This window comes from Falco naumanni, chromosome 16 (genome assembly GCF_017639655.2).
Source record: "Falco naumanni isolate bFalNau1 chromosome 16, bFalNau1.pat, whole genome shotgun sequence".
NCBI lineage: Eukaryota > Metazoa > Chordata > Aves > Falconiformes > Falconidae > Falco > Falco naumanni.
The window spans coordinates 7,518,319-7,531,731 of NC_054069.1; the positions used below are offsets into that span (position 1 = coordinate 7,518,319).

Genomic DNA, 13,413 nt, shown 5'->3' on the forward strand with positions numbered 1-13,413 from the left:
AGAAAGCAGTGCTTGGGCTGAGCTTGTGTCCTGCCTCCTGCTTTGAAGGAACGGTTTGACTTGGGGCTCCTCCAGTGACAGGAACTTCTTTGCTTTGTGTTTCCACGTTTGCTGTAGGACAGTGGTGTTTGGCTGGGGCTGCTGAGGGGTATTTTCTGCAGAAGAGCTGACATTCCTGATTTCTTGCAGTGACTTGTCTCTGGTTCACATGTTTTGTGTTGGCTTTGTTCTTTGTTGGAACAAAACTGAAATTTCAAACCTCCATATTCCTCCATTTCTTAATGTAAAACAATTGTTGGTTTAAAGGCTTTTTCTCCTTCCTGGTTAAGCTTTTTATGAATCCAAGGCTCTGACTGTTTTTTATTTATTCAGGGTCCCACAGGTCTCTCTTCAAGAAGAGACACGTTGAGCAACAGATTCTGCTTGCCTAGGAGTTTCCCCATGCCACCTCATCTGGAGAGATCCGTTTGTATTTCCCCTTCTGAAAATACTGGCTTGCACCTGGCCGCGTGCTGTATGCAGTGCGCGCCAGCCACGCGCTCCCGCACCAGAGGTGGTTTAAGGGAAGCGATGACCTGCAGAATGGGTAGGAGTCCTTCTGCTAGAAGATAGGATACTTCTGCTGAGTAAATGTAGCATCGTGTTTGATACGGGAGCCCTGGCCTCTTTATGTGGGAGAAATGGCTGGTGCAAGGCTGTGCACAGAGGGTTTTGTGAGTGCCAGGTATGGGCAGGCAAACAAAGCTTGTCTTCCTCCTTTTTTAGATGATTTGGAATCAAACCTGCCCAGAAACTTGTATCGAAGGTAAAAAGCCCTAAACCTTATAATTACCGTAACCAGTGTGCTTAAAATGATTAAAAGATTGAGGTGATGTCATGCCATGCAGCTCTTAGACCAGAGGAGCGGTGCCGGTGCAGACCAGGCTCCCCTGTTCAATGGCAGCTCGCTGTCCTCAGCTGGAGGAAAACCTGCCTTTCCCTTTCCACCTACAGGCACTCCCCTTCCCAGGGCTTGTCGTGATTTTTCCTTTAAGATAGCAGCTTAAAGCCAATTAAGAGTGTCTGAAGTGGGTAGAGCAGCCATAGCTGTGTGAGACCGCAGTGCTTTTAACTGCTATTGTTTGTTAATAAAAATAAATTGTGGGCACCAGGGAGAGAGAAAATCCCACATGGTCTTTAGTTTTCTCTTTTCATTATTTTTTCCCGGTGAATTGTCACAGCCAGGGAGGCTTTTGGCAGATGATCTCCGGAGGGTCGTGCTGGCGCGGTTTGGAAGGGTACCGATCCTGTAACCCCCTTGCATGTGTGTCCCCCATCGCCCTGGCTCGGCCACTCTGTGCGTGGTGTAAATCACTGCTTACAAGCTTCGGTGCCGGGCTGTGAGCTGGAGGGGGCTGAGGCACAGGCAAAACTGCCCTTTTGCTGCCTCTGCTCCTGGCAGAGGGATGGGGCGGCCGAAGGCAGCATCCTCCTTGCCATACCGTGACGCTGGCCAGAGCTCGTCCATCTCAGCCCCCCGCTGCAGGAGCTCAGGGGGCTCCGTGGAGGAGGTGAGGCAGGGTTACACTGCGCATCCCAGCCGAACCGTCCTGGCGCTTTCATATATTGGGGCGTTTTGCTTGTGGTGCTGCGTGCATCCATCACGTTACGTGCCTTGATGTCTATTTTCTCAGCAGCTGTAGGGCTTTCTTTGTTCTGCAGTGCTTGAAGGCTTCGCTGTGCCTCACCGTGCCCTGTGAAGCAGGGCAGAAAGACAGGGGACAGCAGCACGAAAACTGGATCCTTCTATGTGCCTGAAGGGGTTTGCCAGGGTGGTTGTACTGGCAAACTTTCCTAGTAGAGAACCAGCTTAAAACCCTTCACAGAATAAAATAAGCTGCCCCAACAAATGAGTTTTAATGCTACCAAGTCGATATCTGTAATGCGACTTTTGTAAGCCTGACTGAGGGGGCGGGGGGGGGGTGTGTGTGTTTCACATAGTAATTCACTCCCCTGTGCCAATAAAGCTTTCAAGTATTGACCAGCCCTGGGGGGCCTGATGGGTCCTGTGACAAGGCTGCGGAGAAGCGGATAATTGAAGGAAGACATCCTGTGACTCAGCCTGGAACTGCCGAAGTCTCCTTGTGTTCACAGGTCTGTGGTTGATAATGCCAGGGAAAATGTAACTTAGAGATAGCTGAGCCTATGTGCAGCTTGTATGATGAATTAGGATGGGTACATGCCGCTTTTATCTGTAAGCAATGATAGGAAAAGTTGATCGGGCTTTGCTAATGCTGGGGAGGATTGAGAAGGGTGAGATGAGAGAACACAGGATTGTGGAGAGAAAGTTAAAGAAAATAATCCACAGGAATGAGAAATGTCAGGAATACATTCATCCTTCTGCTTCACTGCCTCCAGAATTCTTTTCTCCTTGAAGTTTCTTGCTGCTTTTTCTGGAAGTCACGAAGGGCGGAGGAAAAAAAGAAAAAGAGAGACATAAAAGAACACAGCTAGGCGAAATAAAGAAAATCCATTTTATCTATCAGCTGGGCAGGCGTCTACCACTAGTAACACCTTCCCTTGAACTTCACGTGCTCTGGTGCCAGCTGAGTGACCCTCGTGGAGCTGTGCCATCGCTGTGGTGTGCTGGACCGTTGGAGGTCCTTTTATCCCCTGGACACCTGGGGAGGAGAGATACCACTGGTCTGTCTCTCACCTCGGATGGGCTCATCCCTGGCAAGCCACAGTGCACGTACCGCGAGAGCAGCGCGGGGAGAGGAGGGGCGTGGTGGCTGAAAGTAAAGCAAGCTCTTTAATGCTGATGAAATCTGAAAGGAGACATAGGTTTTTATAGGAACATAGAAATTGCTAGACTGGAACAGAGCTCTGCTTCATATTGTTAAGTATCCTTTTTTAGTGCTAGCTGTTTCCAGAAGCAGCGTAAGGAGGCTTGCCCCAAGGGGTGATTCTTCTAACCCTCGAACATAGGGAGTTAGACGGTGCCCTGCAGCGGGAAGGGTTTACATACCATCCAAGAATCTTATGCCATCCAAAATCTCATTTTCTTTCCTTTTTTTCTTAAACTTTACTACTGTAATTCTTGCTATTCATTCTCTTCATAAATGTCTGATCCTTCTCTCAATCTTACTGAGGTTTTGACTGCAACAATACCTAGTGGTAATGATTTACCCATGCTAATTATGCATTTTGCAGAGGAAAACATATTGTTCGTAGCTTTAAATGGAGTGATTTTTCAGTTTAATTGAACTTACATCTTTGTATCCCTGGGGCAGGCTTGCAATTTAGTTCCTCCCCTCCCCCTGAGACGCACAGGCGCTTTCTCAAGCCCAGCAACAGTCACTTGTTGAAATGTTTTTCAGGTTCTTTCCCTCTTGTCAGTTCCGTTTAAATGTGAGCATCTCTGCAGATGAAGCTTTGCAAAAGGAAATGGCTATCTTTGCTTGTCGAAAGAATGAGAAAGGCTCTGTTAAGTTGTTTGTTGATATTTCCTGACAGTTTTTCAGAATTCCTTGCTGCTCTGCAGCTGTTAAATTTGTTGTCTCAGCTGTGAGGATTACTCTAGCTTTGCTTGAGCTGCATTTTCTCACCATTCATCAAGCTTCTGGTGATGCACAGAAAGATCCATCAACACCAAAGCCACCTCCAAACTAGCATTTGGGTAAAAGTCTGCCTCCCGATTGCCTGGATAAGATTGAAGTTGCTGCCAATTTTTAAAGGGTGTTTGTGGTTTCTCAATGAGCTTGCAGACGATGGCGTAGGGGTTTTGCAGGAGAAGTAAGCGGAGGTCACATCAGGATAAAGCACACGCTGGGATTTTTGAGCGCCTGGTCCTGGCGCTGCCTTCCAGGATGGTGGAGTGAAATGCCAGTGCAGCTGGAGATGCTGTGCCGTCTTGTTGGGATGCAGCCCTCTGCAGCTTGTGAGGCCAGATGTGGCAAGACAGATGTGGCAGGGCAGGTGGCAAACAGATTTTGCAGGGTAGCGGCAGCTTTGGAAGTGTGACCAGGAATAGCAATGCACCTGGATTTCGTGAGTGTCCTTGGCAGGCTGGGCAGAGGGAAGAAGAGGGAAAGAAGAGAGGTGGCTGGTGTTCCAGGGATATCTTCACTATTGGTGTGGCAGGTTCAGGGAAGTTTTACTCTGTGATTTAACATTTTGTTCTGCCGTTTGGATGTACCGTCTAGGAATTTTTCTGCAAAAGTCTCAAAATATCAGGAAGATGTGATAGCAACGAAGAAGAGTACCATCTCACACAGTCATTAAAAATGTATAAGCAGTTTCAGAAGCAAGTTGCTTCCTCTCAGAAGCAAATTGTCCCTAATTCTGCTTGGTATTTGGAGACTTTTATCTCCAGACAGAACTCAAAACTATTCAGTATGGTCTGGATTTATTTTATTCTCTTGAATTTTCAGAGCTAAATATGAAAAAGGGCTTAACATAAAAACAGTTACATACTTATGCTGTGCAGAGAGAAGCCAGCATGATCCACCAGCTATTCAGCAATTCACGTAGCACCCTGAAGGACCTATGAAATTCCTATCTAGCCAGCCCATTCCTTTTGGGGGTAGCAGATTGCTTTATAAACAGCTTTCAATCAACCAGACTCGCTTGCTATCATAGCATGCTGCCAGTACAATAAAGAGCAGCCATTAATGCAAGAGCTGTAAATGTGCAGGCTGACATGTTCTTGGTGGAAACTTTAGTACAGTAAGTTGGTTTGATTTATTTCCAGCAAACCGTGGTGAGGGTGAGTCTGGGGTAAGTCATCTTCACATGCACAAGAATTAGTGCAGCAAGATGCTAAATGTCCTTGTCCTCTGTTTTCTTAAGGCTTTCTGCTTTGTGTTGCATGAAAGAAGAATGTGACCTTCCTTCCCTCTCTGCGTGGAATTTCGGGCTGCGCTGGAGCCGATACCCTAGTCGTACCTATGATTTATTGCTGCACCTGGGCAGAAAGCATGTTTTATGGCTTCTCATGGGGAGATGAGACAGACAGGTGCACCTCGCAGCTGTAAGGAAGGGAAAGCTGTTGGGAAGATGGCTAGCTCAGCAGGGCAGAAATTACTTTACGATGAAGGGGTTTGAACTGTGTTTACTGCCCTTTCGTGCCTGAATTCAGAGAGTAGGAGGCAGGAGGAACTTGGGGACTGGGGAGATGAAGACAGACATGAGGCATGAAATACCTCTGAAAGTAGAAACCTTGACATTAGGCTAAGAAGAAAAATCCTCTCTCTCTTCCTTCCTTCTCATCCTAAGTCTTGATTTCCAGTGCCTGTTCCCGCTGCTTGGTGGCACAGGTGTGACGGTGGGGAAGCATCCTTGTGTTGCGCTCCCTGAGCATTTTGCAAGCACCTTCATCAAGCAGATGGTTGATGGTCTGGGTTATAGGGGCTGGGGTAGTTCTGCTGTTTGGCAAACCCCAAGGTGTATTTCTATTGCTGACAGCTGTTCCTTGGGTTTGTGCTCAAAAAACAAAGTACTGGGGAGCTGTTCTTAGCAGTGGGTAATGCGTTAGGTGAAGGCAGCATCCCTCTGTGCTCCATGTTCTAGGTAATTACAACCCTGCCGCTCACGTAGCAGAGCACAGCGGGTGCCCTGTATTTATTATTTAGCTTTCCTATTAACTCTAAGCTGGTGATGCAGAGGCAGCTGCTTCTCTGGGAATCTTGTAATTCGCCTCTTCAAACCAGACTGCAAACAGGAGAGGCGGCCTTCACATCTGTCCCTCAGAGCTGAAAGTCACGCGGCCCTTCCCCGGACCTCGGCTGTTGGTGGTTTGTCCGGAGGGGTTACCCTTGCGCACTTTGTCTTTGCAGAGTCTAAAATGACACCCCCCCATTTCAGCATGATGATTCCATAGTAGTTTGGCAGAGTACGATGGGGACGTTAGCTCCAGCAGCCTCCTCATGGCAGTCAGGCACTTCGCTGCTTTGGCCGGGGGCGGTGGGTTACCTGCCTTACCTTGCCGAGTCCGGAGGCGCGGCTGGGCTGCTGCCCTGCTTCTCCAGCGCATCCCTTTCAGACGCAGATACGGAACGTTTGCCGCAGGTGGGATCGTTGTATTTATCTGCACAAAGACATGATCTTAAAACTCCCTGCTAGATGGTGTTAGACAGATGTGGCCAAGGTCACGGAGAGGTGTGTGCTGCTGCAGGCGGCGGCTGTGGGGAGCGTAGCCGGAGACTGTCGTCTTGCACTGTCCCTACCAGAGGAACCAGCGCAGTGCTGCGGCAGGGAAGCCAGCACTGACATCCTCTCAGGCCTGGCGCTTTTTGCATCTCTGACCTCTGCGTGAGCTTGCTTTTATTGCTTCTCTGGTGTGAGAACCGCTGACAAACCTGAGTGCTTGCCCCACCTTTCCCGGGGACCGAGCCAGGTGAGGCGGGGGCGCAGGCACCCTGCTAGGGATGGTGCTGCGCTGCAAAGCGCCGGAGGTTTCTGCTGGTTTCTGGTACAAACACCTTTTGATGAGTTGCTGAGGAGGTGACATGTCAGTGGCTGGCAGACTGCGGCGGGGCTGTGGTGGGGAGACAGCAGGGACGAGCAACTGCCAGTTTTCTCAGTCTCAGGATGCCTCGGACACCTTGACATTATCAAGATGCTTTGGAGCCTTTCTCTGCCTCTCTCCCTTCGATGGCTCTAGGACTGTCTTCTAGACTGCCTTGGCCAGGCAGGAGGCGGCAGTGGAGGAGAGAGAAGACAAAACACATCTGAGGTCCTAATCAGATGCTCTGCTAGTTGAGCTGTAGGTGGTTAATTGCCGCTGGCTGGCCGGGGCAGCTCCGGGTGTCTTTTGTGCTGAAAGCATGCCTAGGCTGGTGGGGCAAGAAGTAAGACCTAAAGGAGGAAGACGAGACACTGGAGCGGCTTTGGAGCTGACCCTGAGCATGGTGCAGACCTCCAGCTCCTCTTGAGGACCCACCGGCGGCTCCTCGGGGGGCTGGGGGGGGATGCGTGCGTGCCTGTGTGCCACTCATGCTGCAGGCGCCGGATCCACAGCCTGGGCTGTAATACCAGTGTGAGTAAATTTGACGTGATCCTGCTGTTTTGTCAATAACTTGGAAAGTTTTGAAATAACTGCTTCAAAGTGCTCAAATGATATGTTGCTCCACAAGCTGTCTCTGCTGCTGCCAGTGCTTCTAAGTGACCAATTTACCATGCGCTTAACCCTTAGGGCTTTTCCTTCCTAGGCGTTACTGTAACTTCCACTAAAAAAAAAAGAGAAAATTGCCCTAGCCCTCCCTCAGAGGTGGCTAATGATTTCCAGGTGGTTTTTTGCTGGCAGCTGCTTTTTAAAAATGTGTTGAGCACACAACTTCTGAAAGCAGGATGCTTTTCAACCATCCAACTGGCATTTGAGCTTGAGGCCCCTCAGTTTTCTCAGTCGGAGAGAACTGGGCTCAGGAGGCAGCGCTGCCGGTGGGGGCTTCTGCAGGGAGACGCGGTCCAGAGGGCGACCCAGCCCCAGGCGGTGGGGATGCGCAGCGACCCCCTGCGCCGCCCCGGCATCGCCATCGCTTCTGTGGCCACGTCTCAATATTCCTCCTGCATCCCTTCCCCGTCTGTAAAAAGGGGATAGCCCCTCTGTGGCCTGCTGAGGTGAGATGGAGGAGGTCTACATATAATCTAAAAATAGATTAATTGAAAAACTGCAAGTAAAAAGCTACGTCTTTCTCAAACAAAACTCCTGGTAACTTCAAAGGCAAATTAAAGATTTTGCCTGTGTCAGGACTTCAGTATTTGTCCCAAGAATTAGACAAATGGAATAGTGTGAGGATGTTTGCCAGAAAACCGGAGAAGGGAGAGATAAGGTAACAGACGAAATACTCAAAGTCAGCATTTAAGGATGTTGCTGTCTGTGGAGATAATTTTATCAACTCGAGGGACAACCATTTCTCCTATAAAGTAAAATCTGCATTCTGCGTAGCTGCTTAAAATGGTGTTTGTTAAAAATTTGTGTAACTGTGCTGTGGGAGTCTGCTGTGGGACAACCAGTGCCGGTATCTGTGCTAATGTAGGTTTGTGGATTCTCCACGTACTGCTCTACCTTTTGATGGTGTTTTGACATTGAAAGATAGACCTCTGTGTGTCGGCGTGGGATTACTGTGTAAGAGGAGAAAAAAAAAAAAAAAAAGGTTCTGCTCTTGGTCTTGTCTGGAATCTTCTTGTGCCCGAAAGGGAGGGAAGGAGGTGGTGATGGTCATTGGAGCAGGAGCAGTACAAAGAACTGGTTTCCAGTTTGGTGGCCAAAGTGACTCTCTGTCTCAGATTCCCATCCCTCCAATTATGTTTTGGTATGAAAATGTTTTTTCCTATCCTAAAGCCACAAATCAGTATTATATTTCAAGTTGCAGGCTGCTTTGACTTAAAAAAAATAAGAAAAAAAAAATAGGAGGGGGGGAGGGGAGAAATTAAAGATGTGATTCAGTATTGATTTCCACTTGTTTTTGTGGGAATGCTAAAAATGCCAAGATGAAATATTTGGACTTTTCCTTGTGTTTCTTTCCCATTTTTTTTTTTTTAGAAGCTCTTTGCCCAGTTTGATTCCAATTCCTGAATAATTCATAGTCTGTAAATAGCTTCCTCCTCCTCCTTTGGTAAATAGACTCTTTGTTCCAAGTGCTTGGCAAGCCCCAAGCAGTGTCATCCCGCTGGGTCGCTGGTTGGAGAGCAGAGGTGCTCACGGTGCCATGTGTTCCCTCCGCAGAGTTATGTCATGCCCAGACCACCAAAGGGCTCCATGAGGATTTATAGAAGATGCCCCGTGTCTTGGCGCCTCTGGTGCTCCTTCTGCTGTGGCTGATGAAGATTGCTGCCAGCCCCCATTCCCTGAGGATTGGTGAGTACAAAGCTGGCTCTGACCTGTGTTCGACCATCGTTTCGCTCATTGTTTGGGTCACTCTGTGCAGAAATGCTCGGACGAAGGACACGGAGCCTTGCCTGCGGTAGCTGCGCTCCCTGCGGTGCGGTGTCTTCCCATGCCGGGGTGCTGAGGCCTTGCTGGGCCATGGTGTCCCACCTGCCTTTTGGAAGCGTTTGCTCCTTCATCTTGTAAATGAAATACGGTTTGTGGTGACTGTACATATTTGCATTGATTTTCATGCCAGTGATGTTACCTGATGGGAACCCCTGTCTGTATAGATTTGAAGTGGAAGGCACTCCTCAAAGAGGCGCCGAGGAACGGAGCTTGCCCTCCGCGCCCTGCCCGCCTCGATGCTCCCCTGAGCTCCACACAGAAGGAAATAGTTTTCTGTCACAAATTTATTTGTTCCCACATTGATGAGCAAGGAGCGTTTGAGCCTAAACTGAACCTACTTAAGCACTGCCACAAGAACTTGAATAACTCAAAAATGCTCCATTTTTAGGAAAGTCCTGTGCATTCAGTCCCCTTTGGGCTTTATTAAAAAGTGTTTGGGAAGAGGCACCATCATCTTCGCTTGCTGCCTGCGCGGATTAGGGGAAAGACATGCATCCAGAAACCTTGTAATGAAACTTGCTTCATAGCGTTGACACTTCGCTCTGTTGTTTAGAAAGGAAACTGCTTTTCCTGACTGTTCTCTCTGGAACTGCTAGCTGGTTTTATTAACTATTTGTTGCAGATAAGCATCTCATCTATTCCTGTCCCCATTTGCAACTTTCACAAGTGACACTTAAGTAAAATTACTTCTCCCCTCTGCTAGCAGAGCATGGAGCAGCTCAGATATATAGCAAGGGAGGGTCTGTGCTGGCAGGAGCCTGGGAAGGGTGGCTGGGTGTTTTATATCCCCAGCAGCTGTGATTCATGTGGAGCACTCGTGCTGCATAGTCTCAGCTCCGCAGACTGCATTTCATGTTGATCGGCAGATGCTCCACTTGAGCCCGCAGACGGGGTTGGGGATGTGTGGTACGTTATCAGGATGCTGATGGTGAAGGATCCTTTCTTGTACCTCGTACCCCAGCCATCTCCTTCTGTGGGGGACGTACTGCGGGTGCTTGGGAGTGAGAGAGGAAGGGCAGCTCCCCTGGCAGCACACGTAACAGCACTGGGCTGCAAACCAGTCCGGGAGCTGGTGTGGTTGCCCACCTCCACAGCACAACCCAGAGTGGGATGGGAAGGTGTTTGAGAGAGGTGGGACGGTGCTTTTATGCTCCTGGCCGAGGACTGGGAATGAAAATGTGTGCTGCACCGCACCAAGGGCAGCTGCCAGGGGGGATTAGCTGATGCCTTCCAGGTCTCAGCTTGGTGCACGCTCAGGGGTTCCCCAAGCCGAGCTGATGGTGGCTGCTCTAAGGCCCTGTCAGCGCTGATCCCGGAGGGCAGGCAAGAAGAAGCCCCAGGATGTTGGTGTGTTCAGGGGGACATATGAGCAACTGCAGTGGTGGCAGAAGATCTGTCTCCCTCCGTCTGTCCAAATACTGATTTTTGTCTTCTGTACCTGGTATCCACTGCTGGGTGAAGGAGACCTTGGCACACTGCTGGGGCCTGAAGGCATATCCATAATAGAAATTACTCACACGCCTGAAGACAGGCATGGTCCATACATCCTGGTCCCACCATATCCCACCTGGTACGCACAGGTATAAAGCTGTACAGCTCTGCACTTAGCAGAGACACCTGATGGTGAATAGCTGAACCCATACTGGTCAGACGTAAGCACCTCCTCCTAGGCTGTGTGCCGAGATCCAGCCCGGAGACTGCTCCACCAGTGGCTTTCAGCTCTCTCGCACTGAGGTTGTGCTCCTTTGGACTTGTCCCTCCAGTTTTGAAGTCCTCATGCATTTAGGAGTGCTTTGCTTTTGACTTTCCTTGGCGAAAATAGTGGAGGTGCTCCAGACACAGTTGTTCTTAACGCTTAGACCATTGCTGCCGAGTCCAGGATGGAAATGCTGGATTTCTGTAGCCTGCACAGGGCAGGGCAGTGCAAATATGTTGAAACGCTCCTAGGACTGAAGAAATTGTATCAGGGTGCTGCAAAGGCAACGTGGAAGTCAATTTTCCAAAGAAGGAGTGATGCTGTTGAGGGAATGGGAGGGAGCTTTGCCGATCCTTCTAAAAGGCACTGGAGGTCGTGGCTTCTGTGCCAGATGGCATTAAATGTATGAGCAGACAAAGACCCTGCAGTAAAGTCACAGGTATCTCCAGTTGCCTCCTGAGAATGGGACACCAGCAGTCCTGACATTGGACCTGGCTGATGCCCACACGTGATCCTAAAGCAAGAATTTACCGTGGGAGGGGAAGCTCTGGTAGGTATGTTGGTACATATCTACTGCTTTTACTTTGCTCGTGGCCACAGTGCTAACTTCTCTGACAACAGTGTCTGAAGCAGATGGGCAAAGAGCTGAGGAGAGGGGGTTGGGGTTTTGGTTTTGTTTCTTCAAGACACGGTTTTATTTTAACAATATATCCAGCAAAAAAAGTTAATAAAAATAAATTACAAAATGAAAGGAGAGAAAAAAAATATTACTAGCAGCCCTGAAATCATTCCCAAATGCATGCTTTTGGCAAGGCAGGGAAATATGGTATCTAGCAACATAAATCAATGCACCGCATCGAGGAGGAAAACAGACCAGCCATGTACATTTAAATATTCAAAGAAAATGCAAGCTAACATTTAAAATAATTCTGAAAGCCATCTGGTAGTGGACCGCTCAAATGCACAGTTATATGATTAGTAAAGTGAGGTGAGCATAGGCAGTGTCGCGTCTGCGTTCTTCACTGTGTCGATAGGAGGGATTATTGCCTGCTGCACTTGGCTTCCAGGGTAGGAGGAGGCACGGTGGTGCTGAGTCAGGGGCGCTTGGCTTGGCTTTCAAGCTAAGCGCTGGGCTTCCCTGCTGCTGCTTTCTTGGGGTTTGGGTGGATCTTGGCCCTGATATTTCTCAGTGGAGTTTCTAGGCAGCAGATGGCTTAATCTTTGAGCGCGCAGTGACAGGAATTTTTGCTAGCCTGGACGGGGCCAACAGTGAGTGTTGCATTGCAGTGAGCTCTAGAAACATCATCATCTATGCAAAAAAAGTGAGCAGAGTATAGGCTACAGGGCGACCTTCTCCATGACTTTGGCATGCATAAGAGCAATCTGTAGGCTTTGGCATTCTATATTTCTCTCCTTGATACACGGGAAAAAACATCGGTGCAAACATTTTTTTCATCCTTAAACGCTGCGTGTTCCTTTGTGATCCAATCCTGGAGAAAGTCTCCTGTTCACATTGTTCTGGAGACCTTTGTGGGGCAAAACACTGACCCACATGCTTTATCCAAAATAGCGTCTTTTTACTAAGTGTCTTTTGTTTATCAGTCAGCTCACCTGGCCTGTCTTGGTGAAGTGTTATCTCCATAGGTGCTCAAAAGTGGATTGTGATTGGGGTATGAGGAAGCAGGCAGGAACAGGCGTGTTCTCAGAAGTTTTCAAGAGCTCCAGGAGGTGTGCAAGGAGTTGCCTGGAGACATCCTGTAGCCCTTGAAAAAGCCAGCGTGTGTCCTACCAAAATGGCTTGGGAGCAAAACCCAGTAGCTGGTGCTTGCCCGGTGTGTACATTTGCACATGCTGTCTTGCATCCAACCACACCAAAAGCATGACAGACAGCAGGTCCCTCCTGCCCACCCCAGAGGCAGGCAAGGAGGATGGCTGGTGCAGCGTGCTCTTGGCTAGCATCTCCCCTGGCTCTGGTTTCCTGCAGTAGAAGTAATTCTGGTTTTGTTTGTTCACTCATGCTCAATAAAGTGTCAAGAAATTTACTTGAGTTATTTACTGAGTTATTTACTTGGTCTTATAGAGCCGACCGTCGGAGCCCTAAATTGGTATTCTCTTGCTAGATTCATTGGGTGTACTACCAGCTCATTTAAAATTCATACGCAAGCCGAAGTTGTAGTTTATACATGGCATTGCCCTAACTAGCAGTAGGCTCGGTAGCGCTGACATACGATCTACTGACAAACTCCTTGCAAGACCTCCTTCAGCCCTGCAGCTCTTTGAAGTGCTCTTTCCTGTAATTGCTTCTGTCTGTCCAAATCCCTTCCCTCCTTCTACCTCCCAACTTTGCAAACTTTATACAAAAGGCAAGATGCAGCTCTAGCATTAAGGGTATTTTCTTTGGTGAAACTTGGTGTTCTTTTACCCCATACCCAGTGAACATGCATCCACCCCTTGCTCAGCTGATAATTGAAGCAATCTGCACTGCTGTCCCAGTGCTTGGCGTAGGGTTTCATCCACCAGAGGAGCAATGTGTGGTCAAAGTCTCCACGAATCTAACCTGACAGTGGAGTGTCACTAGAAGGGCCAGCCTGGGGCATCTGTCCCTGTTTCCAGGCATGTTTCCAAAAATCTAGAGTACCTGAAGGGCTGTGAATCTCCTGCATCTGCTCTGACCGTGGACTTATAATGTCAAGAAGATGTTCTTGGGATCCACCAGAGCATGTGGAGTTGTGGGAAAGCA

The 13,413-nt window shown here is 48.8% G+C and overlaps 1 protein-coding gene across 2 annotated transcripts in view; it reads left to right on the top strand.

Moving 5' to 3' along the window:
* Positions 1-8,702: 8,702 nt before the first annotated feature.
* Positions 8,703-13,413, top strand: part of GRIK4 (glutamate ionotropic receptor kainate type subunit 4) — a 134,804-nt gene continuing 130,093 nt past the window's right edge. The window contains exon 1 of one of the 2 annotated variants that reach the window (XM_040616286.1): positions 8,703-8,839. In XM_040616286.1, the coding sequence (XP_040472220.1) occupies positions 8,758-8,839 (82 nt within the window). In that variant the 5' untranslated portion in view covers positions 8,703-8,757. The remainder of the gene's footprint in view (positions 8,840-13,413) is intronic. The other variant, XR_005831252.1, reaches the window with a different exon arrangement.